The sequence below is a fragment of the Oryctolagus cuniculus genome, chromosome 1, assembly GCF_051225735.1.
Source record: "Oryctolagus cuniculus isolate XC-2025 breed Fujian yellow rabbit chromosome 1, ASM5122573v1, whole genome shotgun sequence".
In the NCBI taxonomy this organism is placed as follows: domain Eukaryota; kingdom Metazoa; phylum Chordata; class Mammalia; order Lagomorpha; family Leporidae; genus Oryctolagus; species Oryctolagus cuniculus.
The window spans coordinates 177232187-177249008 of record NC_142867.1 but is presented as its reverse complement, the minus strand read 5'-3'; the positions used below and the strand labels follow the sequence as shown (position 1 = coordinate 177249008).

At 37.1% G+C, this 16822-nt stretch overlaps 1 protein-coding gene across 40 annotated transcripts in view; it reads left to right on the top strand.

Annotated features, from left to right (window-relative positions):
* Positions 1-16822, top strand: part of NFIB (nuclear factor I B) — a 494444-nt gene that overhangs the window by 402853 nt on the left and 74769 nt on the right. For all 40 annotated transcript variants that reach the window (XM_051857860.3, XM_070052215.2, XM_051857855.3 and 37 more), the window contains one exon: positions 16633-16701. In XM_051857860.3, coding sequence (XP_051713820.1) covers positions 16633-16701 — 69 coding nt within the window. The remainder of the gene's footprint in view (positions 1-16632; positions 16702-16822) is intronic.

Genomic DNA, 16822 nt, shown 5'->3' with positions numbered 1-16822 from the left:
CAAATGGTCACAATGGCCAGGGCTGGGCCTGGTTGAGCTGGATTGGAAGTGGAGCAGCTAGGTCTTAAACTAGTTTCCATATGGGATGCCAGCATTGGAGGCAGCGGCTTAACCCACTGTACCACAGTGCTGTTCCTTGCCAGCTCCTATTACTACTTTTCAAAAATAATTATATTCTGTCCCTTTGATGAGCGTGCCTAGATCCTTTTAATAATTTCCCTTTTCGGGGCCAGTGCTGTGGGAAGCGAGTAAAACCACTGGCTGCAGTGCTGGCATCCCATTTGGATGCCAGTTCAAGACCCGGCTGCTCCACTTCCAATCCAGCTCTTTTCTATGGCCTGGGAAAGCAGAAGATGGCCCAAGGCCTTGAGCCCCTGTATCTGCATGGGAGACCTGGAAGAAGCTCCTCACTCCTGGTTTTGGATTGGTGCAGCTCTGGCCATTGAGGCCAATTGGGGAGTGAACCAGCGGATCAAAGACCGCTCTCTTTGCCTCTCTTTCTCTGTGTGTAACTCTGACTTCCAAAAAAAATTCTTTAAAAGAATAATAATTTTTCTTATCTTTGTAGCTATTATTTTTTCCTTGGGAAAAGTATATTCTGATATACCCTTTATAAAGGTCTCCCTAGTGTGTACATCTGACTATTTTATTTCCTTCCTTATATTATTCCATGGTCCCCATTCTAAGCTAAACTTGACTTGTTAGCCTGGCCTATCATATCTCTATTCTTGATTTTTTTTTTTTACCACTGCATATACATGCACCATACATTTTGTCTTAACCTCATTATGTGCCTCTCCTTTATGTTTTTGCTTATGTTTTTTCTCTCTATATAATATCTGTACCTCTTTGTCACTTCCTTGGTAAGACTTCTCTAGACTCTCTGCAGCACAGTTTTGCAAAAATAGCAATTAGTGAATTGTTTTATCCCTCTTTACATGTCTGTTAGCAAATTCTGAATACATTGAGGAGAGATTGTATTTTTTGTAAACCTGACTTCTAAGGCAATTTCAGGCTAGAGATATTACTCAGTAGTATTCAAGATTTATGATCAGGAGGTTTAGACCAATGCTAGGGCAAATAATCTATTCTTGCAGTAGATGAGACCATCCCCATCCTTAGACTCTACCCCATGCTAGATAAAGCAGCTGCTTCTGCAGGAATAATCACAATGATCCTCTTCTGCTCTGTGAGTAGACTACACACCAGATGTGACCATGTGCGGGAAATTTCTGAGCTCCTGCTCTCATGTAGCATGATCTGATGATGAATTTTCTTTTTTTTTTTTTTTTTTTTTGACAGGCAGAGTGGACAGTGAGAGAGAGAGACAGAGAGAGAAAGGTCTTCCTTTGCCGTTGGTTCACCCTCCAATGGCCGCCGCGGCCGGCGCACCGTGCTGATCCGATGGCAGGAGCCAGGATCCAGGTGCTTTTCCTGGTCTCCCATGGGGTGCAGGGCCCAAGCACCTGGGCCATCCTCCACTGCACTCCCTGGCCACAGCAGAGAGCTGGCCTGGAAGAGGGGCAACCGGGACAGAATCCGGCGCCCCGACCGGGACTAGAACCCGGTGTGCCGGCGCCGCTAGGCAGAGGATTAGCCTATTGAGCCACGGCGCCGGCTCTGATGATGAATTTTCTAAGGAAGTATTTGATAGAGAATTGTAATGCTCTTATAATTAGTGATTCAGAATAATATTCAGTGGGATCAAGTTTTTCTTCTCTCAGTCTCAAGGAGGTGTCCTGTGTGCTGGTTTTGTGCTTTTGTTTATTACTCCATAGAGCATGCACTCTAGTGCTTCTCGAATTTACTTCCTCATGACTGTGGAACCTGGTGAGATAGCTTTTTAGAAGTTGCAAAAATACTTGACTGACAATAGATAACATCTTCACAATGTTTCCTGATTACTCTGAGTATTTCTGATTCATTTATTATTTCTTTTGTGATGTGAAAATATCACTTTATGGAAATTTGGAGACCCACTGGTAGATTGCTTGCTCAAAGAGGTGAATTTTTCTTTACCTTTTTGAGGCATAATTACAAAGGCCTATTTTGTATAGATAGTATGAACTTAGATGTGTTTTCACACACACACACACACACACACACACACAAGAACCCTGATCACAATCTGTGTCATTATATGTCCATCAATCTGCTTTGGATTCCATTCCTTTCTGTAACCCTAGATGACCATCAGATGACATCTGTCTATTTTCTGTCACCATAGATTAGTTCATTATACTAGAATTTTATAGTAATGGAGTTATATACCATTTTTTTGGTCTGGCCTATTATTTTAACATAATTAATTTGAGATTTATACATATGGTTATAAGCAACAATAGTCCATTCAATTTTGTTGCTGGGTAGTATTTTATTATGTGGATAAACTACATAGTAGATAAGAATTGATGCTCATTCTTTTTTTTTTTTTTCCATACAGATGTTTTGTTGATCCAGCACCATTGGTTAAAAAGTCTTTTCTTTCTCCAATGAATTACCTAGCTATGTCAAATATCAGTAACCATATATGTATGAGTCTGTGTCTGATCCATCTCCTTGATCTGTGTGTCCACCTTTTCCCCATACCAAAGTGTTTTCTTGATTAATGTAACATTTTAAAAATAAGTCTTTATTATTAGTTTTAAGGTCCTTTGTATTTCCATATAAATATTAAAAATCAGCTTGTCAAATTCTCTTTCCCTCCCCCTGACCACATACACACACAGACATGCACAGCCTGTTAGAATTTTGATCCAGACCAATAAGACATAAAGTTAGGTCTTTTAACATATGTGTCAAAATAATTATCATTTGCTGCTATATATAATATCCACATTATGGCTTAATTTCCAACTCAGCATCTTGAGACTTCTCACTGAAGTTTCCCTGAGGATACGTCAAATGTTAAAAATATTTTTAACCAATTTGAGACTGAAGGACCATATCTTGTTAGAATCTTAGGGGTGTGTCCCATAGCCATAACTGTATATGCAATATACTGAAAGTGAATGATAATGGTGTTTCCCTCATCTTTTATCCAGAAAAGATAGTGGCATCTGCACTTGAGAAAATGTAGACAGATACATTTGATATTACTGCATCGTCATCTCCTAGGTACAGAGATCTTCTGTCTCAATTTACAAGGTTCTAAACTCAGAGAACAATAGGATTAGGAAATGAGGGAGCGGAAGGAGGGAGGAAGAGGATGGAAGACCTCCAGCTCTCTGATTCTGTTCTCTAATGTACATCCTTCAAAAATTCTCCATCTTGGCCTGAAATCTAACTTTTTACCCCTATTGACAGGGTTTCTTTGAAATTGGTCCCTCTGTTCTTCCCATAGCCATCCACTATAGAGAGTAAGTTGTCATATATTACCATACTAATAGCTTACATCTCTCAGTGGTGGGTAGAGAGGAGCGGCATTCACTTCTTTGTAGTACATTCTCAGTAGGAAAGGAAAAGTCATGTGGGAGTTGGTTAGGAGCCGTGGTTACCAACTTGGACTAAGATTGTTAGTAGTACTGCCATATTGCCAGTATCAATAATCAATATTGGAAGATACCATATTTAATTTGTTAAGCTTTATATCCAATCTACAAGTTCAGTATTTTTGAGGGGTTAGACAAATTATTTATTCAAGATAATTAACAAAAAGAGAGCAATTCTGGAATTTGAACTGAGGTGCAGTTAAAGTACTGGCATGGACTCTGGCATATAATAAATACTGAATAAATGACAGCCATTGTTATAATGACACTTAAAATTGCATGGGAAAAACAAGATATAAGTTTGTTTTAGTGCAAAAATTGTAATCCATGCATAATTTCTTCATAATACATTCTTCATGAACATTTTGAAGACCCCCCTATATTATTATCATTGCACTCTTCAGTATCATCATTTTCTGTGTTATTAAAGGTAGGTAATTTACTGAAGGTTACATAGTTAGTGAGTGGTAGTATAAGACTTCATTCTGCCAATTCTAGAGCCCTCACTCTCAAACTGGACTGTATACTTTTGTTCCATAGCTAAAGGAAAGCCCAACATTTTTATGAGGTCAATCCTAAATCAGAAAGAAAACAGCCACCACAGTGTACCATTGGTGAGAAAATGATGGAGTGAACAATAAGGAAAGAGGAGCTTATCAAGACGCAGAACACATCTTTCAAAGTGAAGTTTGGCTGGTGCCGCGGCTCACTAGGCTAATCCTCCACCTAGCGGCGCTGGCACACGGGGTTCTAGTCCCAGTCGGGGCACCGGATTCTGTCCTGGTTGCCCCTCTTCCAGGCCAGCTCTCTGCTGTGGCCCAGGAGTGCAGTGGAGGATGGCCCAAGTGCTTGGGCCCTGCACCCCATGGAAGACCAGGATAAGTACCTGGCTCCTGCCATCGGATCAGCGCGGTGTGCCGGCCGCAGTGCGCTGGCCGCGGCGGCCATTGGAGGGTGAACCAACGGCAAAGGAAGACCTTTCTCTCTGTCTCTCTCTCTCACTGTACACTCTGCCTGTTTAAAAAAAAAAAAAAAAGTGAAGTTCTAGAAGAAAATTTCAGCAAAAACAATTTGTTTACTCCAAAGAAAGAACTTGTATAAAAAGTAAACAACAGCAACAAAAAAGAATAGCTGCAATGATTATGGGACAATGTGAAATGAGAGAAGATAGCAAGAAAATTAAAGTGTTTTCCATATAATTGAAACTGCACTGCAGGAGTAAGAAACAAACCTGATAAACATTGACAAACAGGTAAAACTCAAGATAACTTCTAAAAATAGAAAAATTAAAATGATGAGAAAATATTGATGATGGGAAGTTAGAAAATTCAGTATTAATTTGGGTGTTTAGAGGAATCAGAGCATTTAGGAGGAAATAGAATCAAAGACAAGTGAGGAAAATTTTTATGAGCTAAAAATGATCTAAATATTGAGATCAAAAGAGTTAACTATATTTACCCAATAGTAATGAAAACAGACCTATGTCTAAATTTATTCTTTTGAAATGTTTGTATTTCATAGATGACAAAGAAAATCTTGTAATCCTTCTGAATGCAAAGCAAGTTACCTGGATATTCCTTTTTCAACATTAAATGCTGGATGACAGTGGAGGAATACTTGTGATTATGATGAATTTTTCTGCTCTCTCTAAGAGTTTTATCTGTAGTCAAAAGCATTAGAAATATAGTTTTTATTACTCATAATCCCAAAAGATAGAGTCCCTCATTTTTCTTGTAAAAATTTTAGAAAATATATTCCAACTGACAGAGTTATGAGTCAAAATTTAAAAATTTGGCAGCAGGAAAGTATAAACTATAATTACATATATATATATATCAGTGTAGACTGATTATGAGAATAGTAACAAGTAAGCTGAAAGTTATGCTTAAATGGTTATTATAAATATTAGATACATAAATGCCAATGAAAGAGGCAATTCTTAAATGTGTATTTTTGTGTATTTATATACATATAAAATGTATGTCTACATGTATACATATGTATATATGCATAAATAGGAGTTTAGTAACAATGCTCTTGGTTGCAAGTTCAATATTACTTGTTTTAAAAAATGTGGTAAAGTACATATAGCACAAAATTTTACCAACTTAGCAATTTTTAAGTATATAGTTCTATAGTGTTGAGTGTATTCACATTGTTGTGAAACAGATCTCCAGGAGTTTCTCACCTTGCAAAACTGAAATTCTACATGTTTAAAGAACCCCATTCCTCTCTCTCCTTAGCCCCTGGCAGTCACCATTCTACTTTGTTTCTAATGTCTGACTGCTATGATATAGTATATAAGTATAAACTATTTGTGACTAATTCCCAGATTGCATTTTTTAAATTACATGAAATAACATATACTATATATAATTTATTTGAGAGATGTAGAGGTATATATTTTTATATATGTATATTATAAGATATATAATTTTTAAAATAATACATGTGCACACACAGATAGCGAGAGTCAATTGCCATCAGCTGGTTCACTTTCTAAATGCCTGCATGGCTGGGGAAACCCAGAAGCCAGATACAAAATCCAGATGTCCCATCTGTGTTGTGGGAACCCAATCATTGGAGCCATCACTACTTTCTCCCAGGGCCTGCATTACCAGGAAGCTGAGGTCAGGAGCCAGAGCTGGGGCTGGAACCTAGATGCTCCAATATGGGACATGGGTATCCTAACTGCTAGGTTAACCATCTATTTCCCTTACCCCCTGCCCCAAGGAAAGTTTGGGAAATTAGCAATGTCAGACTAGTGCCCTCCTTTTAGACTATTGTTGGGATTTGCTCAAGTCTCATTGGCTTTATCTCTATTTTTACTTAGATTTGGTGTTAGGTAAGCTGGCTACTTAGTGTCAAATAGATTTGACATCAACATTCAACATCCCTGTGCGGGTATATTACTTTGCTCTCTGTCATAATGACAAATTTTCTGGTAAGGAACTGCCGTTGTTCATGGAATAAACCGTAATGATAAGAGCTCATTATTCTCTGCTATATTCATTTGCATTGCTATATTCAATTTGATGATGTTTTATTTAGAATTCTTGAAGCTGCATCTATTATATGTGTGCTTGATTTCTGGTTGGGGGGTTGCTTTGGTTGTTTTTTCAATTTTTTATTTATGTAAGGTGAACAGATCTCATGCATTTCCTATCTACAGATTTATGAGCATAGTAATACTTCCCACCCACCCTCCTCTCCCTCTGCCCATGTTCCCACCTTCCATCCTCCTTCCTTTCTTAATCTTTTAATTTTTACAATGACATACTTTCAGTTTATTTTTTAATCATAAGGTTAACCCTCCACTAAGTAAAGAATTCAGCAAATAGAAGAAAAAAAAAAAACCACTATTCCTCAACAGTAGTGACAAGGATGATAACCAATAATCACATTTCAAAAATGTCAATTTCACTTATATCCATTACATTTTTTTGTATTCTCTTAGTTATTGCAGATCAGGTGAAAATATACAATATTTGTCTTTTTGGGACTGGATAATTTTACTGAGTATAACGCATCCATTTTGTTGCAAAAGACAGGATCTCATTCTTTTTATGGCTGAATAATAGTCCATAGTGTATATATACCACATTTTCTTTATTCGGTCACCTGTTGATGGACATCTGGGTTGATTCAATATCTTAGCTATTATGAATTGAGCTGCAATAAATGTGGGGTACAGATCACTCTTTCATACGATGATTTAGTTTTGTTTGGGTAAATTCCCAGGAGTAGGATGCCTGGGTCATATGGTAGATCTATTTTCAGATTTCTGAGGAATCACCATACTGTTTTCCACAGTGGCTATACTTTTTTCCCCACATCCTTGCCAGCTTTTTTTTGGAAAGAGAGCTACAGAGAGAGGTAGAGAGAGAGATAGACAGAGGGAGAGGTCTTCCATCTACTGGTTCACTCCCTAAATGGTTGCAACAGCTAGAGCTGAGCCAATCTGAAGCCAGGAGCCAGGAGCTTCCTCGGGGTTTCCCACATGGGTGCAGGGGCTGCTTTCCCAGACCATAGCAGAGAGCTGGATCAGAAGTAGAGTAGCCAGGACGTGAACCAGGGCCCAAACAGGATGCTGGTGCTGCAGGCTGGGGCTTTAACCCACTGTGCCACAGCACCAGCCCCAAGAAGCATGTATTATTTTTTCTTTGCTAACTTGGGTGATGTGAAAGTTCATAGTCATTTTTATTGGCATTTTGCTGATGCTTAGTGATCCTGCACATTTTTTCATGAGTCTGTAGGCTATTTGAATTTCCTATTTTGAAAACTGCCCTTTCCAGTCCTTTGCCCATTTCTTAACTGGATTGTTTGTTTTATTGTTGTTGAGTTTCTTGAGCTCTTTACAGATTGTGGTTGTTGATCCTTTATCAGTTGCATAGCTGGTAAATAGTTTCCCCCTTTCTGTTGGTTGCTTCTTCACTCTGTTGAGTGTTTCCTTTTCAGGGGGTTGCTTTGTTTTAATAAAGGAGGTTAGAAGTTTAGGTATTCAAGTTTTTCTAGCCTCATAGGGAATCATATGAGAGCTTTTTTGCCTAAGGAAACTTGTCTAAGGCCTTCGAGAGTAGAAATAGTATTAAAACTTAGAGGCTAGGTAAAGCCAAGCTAAAATTCAGGTGTGCGCTCATCTGAACCTGGTGCGATTTTCAAAGGTGGCTGTCAAATTTTAAAGTACACACAGATCACCTGCAGCTTCTAATCTCAACGGTCTGGGGTGGAGTCTGTTCTGCTTTTCTAATGAGCTTCCAAGTTATGCCACTGCTGCTGCTTCTAGGACCACATTTTAGATGTGCCAGAAGAGTGGTTCCCAAACCTTGCTGCACAGTTGAATCACTTAGAGGGACTTCAGGCACACCGCTTACATCAGAAAAGCTGACACTGGAAGCTAAGCTGTTTTCAAGAACCCCAGGTGGCTCCAGTGTTCAGCAAATTTTGGGAACCACTGTACTAGGGTAATTGGTCTATTCAGGTTTTCCACTTCTTTGCTCAATTTTGGTTACTTTTATTTTACTAAGTAATTTCCCATTTAAGTTTTCAAAGTTGTGGTCAATATGTTGTATGTGTTATTCTCTTATAATTTCCTTTAAGTGTATTTGGTTTCTATGGTTATGTCTCCTTGCTATTCTTGTACTTGGATATTTTTGCTTTCTCCTTTTTTCCTTAAACAGGCATGCAAATGGAATTTCTGTTTTGCTGTTCTTTTCAGAGAATCATATTTTGTTTTATTTACTGTTTCAAATAATTTTTTTCTTCCTATTGTTAGCTTTTATCTTTAATTTTATCTTCAAAAATTTTCTTAGACTTTGCTATTCTTCCTCTTATGGTAAGTAATTAGTTTCTTTTCTTTTCATTGCTTTCAAGATAGCTTATAATAATTTCCCTTTTGATTTTCTCTTTAATTCATGGTTTATTTTCTTAATTTCCAAGTAATTCTGAAAAGTTGGTCCCTTTTTATTATTTACTTTTAATTTTATTTGCCATAAATGAGATAGTATCCCTAAACAAGTATCTACTTTTAAGGATTTGTTGAAGTTAAGAAAATTATCAAAAGTTTTAAAAGTATGCATACTAATAAAGTATAATTTGTATTTGGATAACATAAAATCTGTGCAATAAACACGTTCAATTCTAAGAAAGACATATTGAAAGTTCTCACTATGATTATATTTTTATCAGTTCTTACAATAGTTTTGGTTTTATATGTTTTTTCACATTTTGTGTATCTGTTGTTTATGATTTATTGTCTTTATTAATATTGTCTTCTCTTTACATTTAATGGTCTGTATCCTCTCTTTTATAATATCTCTCAAATACCTCTAATTGACACTGCTTTTTTGTTTGAATTTGATTTCTTGGTGTGTGCCCATTGATTGCAAATTTTTATTCTTGTTATCCTGTCTTAAGTGTGTTCCTTGAAAATCCCAGCTCTTTTTGTTTTCTGTTCTATATTCTCACTCATTGTGTCTTGTTTTCTCTAGTTTAATTTGGGAACTCTGCCTTTTCTTTCCCTGCTCTTAAAATGAGAGTCTGCTCTTTACTATTACTTGAAAAGAATATGTGATTTTCATGTAGATCTTAGGTACCTTGATTATCCTGTATATTTTAGAGAAGAGAAATGGGAGACGTAGAAGAGTTCAGCAGCTTGCCTCACACAACGTCCAGGGCAGAGCTGACTGTGGGCTGTCTTGCTTTGGAGCAGATTTTTTAACCACGGTGCTCTGGTGCATTTGGAGGGACATGTACCTCCCACATCCATAGATAACATGATAACATGAAAGAGAGTGCATGTAATTTTATTATACATTAAAAACAAACAGAGCTAACTTTGTAAACTATATGATATCTGTGCAAATGAAATTAAAAATCTGAAACACTGAGGATTTCCTGGGAAAAGATTTCAAACCATAACTTCTGACTCTTCTGTGGGTTACTTCAGTACCACGAGGGATTTACATTTCATACTGAAGAGTGAACCTAATTCTAAGTTATATCAGAATGTTAGCCGTGGGTATCGGCTGCGATCCAGTCTCTCTGTAGAAGATCATCATGTTTGCAATGATTAATATTTCTATTTCATAATCACTATTCCCTTCTGTAAGTATGGACAGTTCAGAAAAGTTGAGAAATTGAACATAGAGCTATGTCTCATACATACATAGATAAAATTATTTCAGCAGTAAAAAGCAATTGTTGAGTAATAGTCATGAAAGACTCAAAATCCTCTAAGAATCCTCTGAAACAGAAGATGATGTTGAGTGAGGTTTTCTGTTTTCTAGAACTTTTCATGAAACCACATTTTGTTCTGTTCCAAAGCACAAAAAATAATGGACTGTCACCCAAACCATTTTATAAGAATGTATCTAACCCAGTATGAAAATTTAACAAACATAATACAAAATTTTCCAGCTACATACACATAGAAAATTTAAAAGAAACCAAGCAAACCACTTCAACAGTAAATTAGAAGAACTGTCTACCACGGATAAGCAAAGAAAATATAAGAACCCAGAACTATATATAAATGCCATTAGGAAAAATAAAATAGGTACTCTTCTAATGCCAAAAATTCATTTGATAATATTCAATAACCATTTACATTTAAAAATATTTTAAAACTTTGAGTAATTTAAGAATAGCTGAATATCTGCTCAAATGACCAACATTACCTCTAACTTTGAAATTCTTTTCAGTAATTTCAATGTTAGGAATAAAATATTCCTGTTAACATACTTTCTGTTTTATTTATCTTAAATAATTGTTTAAAGTGCTTTGTTTTTGAATATTCTGTTCAAAGAAATAACGTATGTGTATCTGAAAAAAATCCAACTTAATTATAATTAAATGAGAATCATAACATTAATGTAATGACATCTTTCCTCTATTAACTTGCCACAATTAAAAACAAATCCCTACTGATATGTACTTCTGGCAGCAGCATGGTGAGATGGACACGCTCATGACATGCTCCAGGGAATATAACTTGGCTAAACCCGTTATGAAAAGCAGCTTGATAGTTTTTACCAAGAAGTTTAAAAGAATTTGTGTCCTTTGACCCAGTAATTCTACTTCTGGGAACTCCAGCCTAAGGAAATCATGAGAATTGCTGACAAAGATGTGTGTATGAGGATGTTAATGGCAATGCTGTTTATAATATTTAAAAAATGGGAAATAACCTAAAATGCCAAATAATATGAGAATAGTCAAATAAATGGTCAAATAAAGTATGATGCAGCCCTGTAATCTACAGTCATGAAAATCATGCTTTTGAAAAACTACTTAATCTGAAGAACAGGAAACAGTGTTAATAGGGAAGAAAAGCAGGATATTTATTTAAATTTGATGTTTTTAAATATCTAAATTTGACTTTAATATAAAATATATATGTTATAATGCAGGAAAAATTGTAGGACTGGAAGGAAATACATATAAATAACGCATTAATATATATAAATAATTTATAAATATAACACTATCAGAGTATGTTAAAGTTGGGAAATTTTTGACTCCTATATCACTCAAGTCACCATTGGGATTTAAATTTCATATTAATGGATGAATTGGATTCTAAATTAATGTTACAATGCTGTCCATGACCATCAGATAATGTTCGGTTTCTGTGCCGAGAATCTCTGTGTTTGCAGTGATTAATATTTCTATTTCATAATCACAGATTCCAGTCTTAACCATGGACAGGTCAGTAGAGAAGCTGAAGATAGAACTACAGCTCATAATACCATGACTCCCAGAAAATCATCAAAGGGGTAGTGGTGGTACCTGAGGTTACATGAAGATTGGCAAGGAACTAATGTGAAATAATCTCTTCCCTCTTTTGCAACCATAAGCAAAAGAGTAAAGCCATCTTTTACACTTTGTTGAATTCAGTAAACAATTGGAATCAAGACTGGAAAATGCAAGTGTGATCCCTCAAGTTCATCTTTTTTTTTTCCCCCAAATGAACAATGCAAGAAAACTAACAGAATCATGATGAGCCATGTAAGAAAGAGGAATATGAGGGATTCAAAGAGTTTTGGAGGTATTTTATCTGGTTCTCTACCCAAAATGAGAACTCTTAAATCCAATGGGAGTTTTTACATCTACTAGGAAACTCCCTACCTCATGGGTCCAAGTTTCCTTATCTACAAAATGGTAATAATAATGTGACGTATGTCATAGGATCATTGTGAGCATTAAGTGAATTCGTGCTTGTGAAAGTTTTAGCACAATATCTGGACATATGTGGTTATCATCGCCTTTGCAAAATTTTGCATTCCTTCCTAGGACTTTTCTCATTGGATGGAAAATCTGTTTACTGAACCAAAAAGCAGCTTCTGGGACTATGCAGAATAAATCTAATCCACTGTCTATGTTATCAGGCCTTCAAATACTTGAAGACAGCTTTCATGAATTTAATAACTGCTTTTTGTGGCTTTTTTAAATTTCAAGAATAGAACACAGTAGACCATAAAAATGAGCACTATCAGTCTTTCTTTGGATTTTCCATGAAAATGTTGTTTAACATTCAAATGGTGCTGATTATAATTTGAGATATTAACAGTGAGACATGCCATTGTGTCCCTCTGTTATTGTTTATAAAGGAGGTTAAACACTATATTAACTGTGAGTAGAGATTTACTCTTGCTTTTGTTAAAGAAAAATAAAAAAGAAGTAAAATGATGTAATTTGATATTGCCTTTGAGACTTCATTTTGTGGAAGTCTTTATTTCCTACTCAATTTTATTTTTTAAGAAGCATAGATATAGTGTAAATACAACATCACATAAATGCAGAGTTGTTCTTTTCTTCCTGGCTTAAGCTGTTGAGTAATATTGCTCTGTACCCATTAAGCAGCTGCTCTGCCTCTGAGATGCTCATGTTTCCTTTGGTAGATGAAGGGAATTTACTACATGAATGTCTCCAAATTGCTTTAAAATCATTGGTCTTTGTATCAGCTATTTAGATTTACAGTAGTCTCTCTATGTGACATGTGAAAGCTACCTTTCTGAAAAGCCCCAGGAGCCTGGATGGCACCCTGTTAACACCAACGACCTACATTTTTGTTGAGTCTGGCCCTCTAAACTGTTTATTGTACAGCTCCTAACCTATTTTAAGGTCCTCCCCAGTTATTTTTCTAGAGTCTTCTAGTATTGTCTTCCATATGCTAATGAGCAAGCACTGTTAGCCATCCAAGTTCTCAGTCGTCTACTATTGTTTAATATGTTTTGTCTTGGGTGATGCGTGTCCATTGTTAAGGATGTGCTGTGTGCAAAAATGCATGAAGGTGGCAGCCATCAGCTTCAAGTACTTCTCTCACACTAGCTCCTTGCCTGATTCCCAGCCACCTGCACTCCTAGGCTCATTGTCAACAGCATTATCCCTTGTCCCCCGGAAGACTCCCTTCTGAAGTCTCACCATGCTTCTGGCAGGAGTACAGCCAGTTGGGACCCGTGGTGTTGTCTTTTGTGCTGTGGGTTCCACAGCAGTTCTGATATTTTCCCACTGCTTTTTATAGTTTTAGAGAAATAATCTTTAGTTTTCTTAGTAGATTCCAATATCCTAGAATGTAGAGAATTGGGGATAGGAGGTGGAGAAACACTCTGCTGTATCCTGAATTGCCTCCCCCTTTCTATGAGGTCACTGTTGCATTTTGTCTATGTTGGCCTACCTGTTTTCCCACCAGTAGAATTAGTCCTCCCTCATAGTTTGGCTCCTTACAGCCCCATGCACCACGCCATGTTAAAGGCATGGCTTAGAAGCAGGGGGACCTCTGGCTATCGTTGGAATAATAAGGAAATCAACTTTAGGTTATATCTGCATAATGAGATACTACCATGTATTACATGTGATGTCATTTATATATATATAAATATATAAATATATATATATATATATATACCAAGATGTTCACTATTATTCACTCACTCATTCAGTTTATAAGTATTTTTTGGAGTGCCTGTATTTAAACACTTCTGTTCTTTTGGTTGCTGTTTTGTTCTAAACACAGCAGAATCAGGGATATGAGCTGACCACTGTCACTACTCTTTACCATTCTACCCAAAAGTTTAAATGAACCCTGCAGGGACCAAGTTCCAGGGAATGAGAAGAATAAGTGTATTTATCTGCCAAGCTTAGACATCTATGTCTGCAGTGTCATAAAATAAGTAAGATGTCAATTTCAAACCCTGTTTAAGACATTTAAAGTGACGTTAAGGTGAAATGTTGTTCTGTGGTCATTTAGTAATCACTCTATATATAGGCAATGAATTAGTCATTAAGGGAGACACAGAGATGAACCAAACCTAGTCACTCTCCTAAATAAAGGAGCTGATAATCCAGCAGGGAATTCAAGATCTGAAAACTGATATCCTGGAAAATGTGAATGTACAAAGTATAAAATAAGTACAAACTAGGTGCTACATGAGTACAGAGGAAAGAGATTATTTCTGGCTGGCCCGGGGGTGGAGGTGAGATGAAGGTGGGAGAGCCGTTTGTGGAGTGGGTGCTGGTGGAGCTGGATGTGGAAGGCTGAGAGTAGAGGGTACAGGAAGAACGGCCTGATCAGAGGGGCTTCTGGGCGTGCTGCAGCAGCAAGATATTCTGAGGGCAGGCATTTCTTGAGCGCAACTAGGTGACGACAGTCTTGTCTGGTTAAGTATATGAGCTAGAGTCATGATAAATAAGGTTCTTACATTTAATCTATTTATTAAGTTTACTACATTTAAAGTGTAATAAGCTATACCCACAACAACAAAAGCAACAAAAAATCTTTGTATAAAATAACAGGATTCCAGAAAACTAAAAATGTCTTTTTTTCCCAGCTGAGCAAAGGTAGTTAGTGTCCTGTTTTTTTATCCATGACCTTTAGTACTTTGTACAGTGCTGGTTACATAGAAGTTTCTCAATTATCACTGAAATGAACGTGGCCTGTTGAAAACTCAATTGCTCAAGAAGAGTTTCTTAAAACACAAGTGCATCAAATGGGAACATTTTGTTATTTGTGTCTTAAAAATGTAGCCTTTTTGTTCAGAGCAGTGACTTAATATGAGACATAAGTTTTATCATTAGAGGAGAGCTTTTTAACTCCTTTTTTCTATTTCTTTTGTTCTGTTTGTAAAGAAGGCAAATAGGTGATTATAGAACAGTGCTCAGACTTCCCAAGCTCCTCACTCCACAACAGGAAAGTATATGTGCCTGTTAAATGGGTTTACGTCTGTTCCTGCTATGTATGGTTGGAAAACCATGTCGTGACATTTGTTCTGGTGAAATTTCTAAAGACATATTTACAAATGATTTGGAACTGTCTGGAGTCCGGTGTGTGTAGTTCAATGGCTAGCTGATCGTTGGGTCCACTGGGCAAGTAATTTATTGGTAACATTTAGCCAGTGCTTACCATCAGTTTTCCACTTTTGTCACATTTAGTATTCCTAATAACTCTATGAGATCTCATATCTCTAATTTACAGATGAGAAATCTGAGACACAAAGAGGTCTAATGGCCAGGATTCAATAACTGACAAACTGGCTGGGGTATGAATCCCATCTCCTTGACCTGTGGGCTCCATATTGCTAAACCACCCATGCCTTCTCAGCCCTGTCCTGAGTGTGATCTCTTGGCCAGCCCCAAGACTTCATCTCAGATGCAGCCTAGTAGCCAAATCTTGGAGTGCACGCTTTGCTTTCCTTTTTAGAAGTGTTTGAATCCTGGGATTTTTCAGATACTGCACGTTTCCTTCCTAAGGCTTCTTTCTCTCCTCTCCGACATTACAGCCCCTTGCTCTAACCGAGAACCCAGGGAGGGGCCATTACTGTTGTCCCTATGGGAGTCCTTGTCTATGCCAAACATGTCTGAGGTTGCTCAGTCCCCTGAGCTGTGGACCCCGTGAGCCCTGCGTGCAGGCGTCATGTAAGGGTCCTGCGGCATTCTGTGTTCTGGAGGCCTGGACTCACTGCCATTTGCTGCAAAGGGTGTCCAGTTCTTGAAATCAAGGGAGTCCAAGGGAATAAGAGCAGGAGTGAAGGAAGCACTGAAATCATGCAAGGTCTATGAAAGGTGCAGAGAAATAGATTGACGCAAAGTGTTTGCTGTACATACAGGTTCTGCTGTTATGTCACTGGTGACTTTGGAACAGGGTGACACTGCTGGTAACAGCAGTACAGTTTTCTTTCATCAAAGACGGATTTGTGAAAGAAAAGTGGTTTCAAGAAACCTTTGAAGTATTTCCAACAAGGTGCTAATTGTGGTTGTGGTTTTCCTTTTTCTTTCTTCTTGTTTTTGATGGGTGGACTTTAGTCTACAGGTGCTACTGAGTCAGATGCATTCAACAAGTACCCTTGAACCTTATTCTTTATGTGTGGCCCGTGGCAAATAACAACCATACCAATTTCCCTGTATACTGAGAAAGTTAAGGGAAAAAATGTTCTAGGATGTTTTAGGCATTTAAATCTTTTACATTTGTTTAATGAGATCCAGTTCGACTTCACGAGATATTTACTTTCACTTGCCCTTGTTGTAAGCATACTTGTGAGTGTTCTAACCTTTGGTTTAAGAACACTGAAACAAATTCTGATGTTTAATAATTTAGTTTGCTTCCTGCTTTACATTGATCTTTTTTCTCCTTGATGTTTATTTTCAGGGTACCTTGAGGATAGTTTTGTAAAATCTGGAGTCTTCAACGTATCAGAACTTGTGAGGGTATCCAGAAGTGAGTAAATAATTTTATTATTATTTAAACATAAAATATGGTTCATGATATTTTACATTTTGAGCTTTAAATGAAAAGAGGACACATACATTTGCATACAGGCTTTAAAATCTCAAATCTT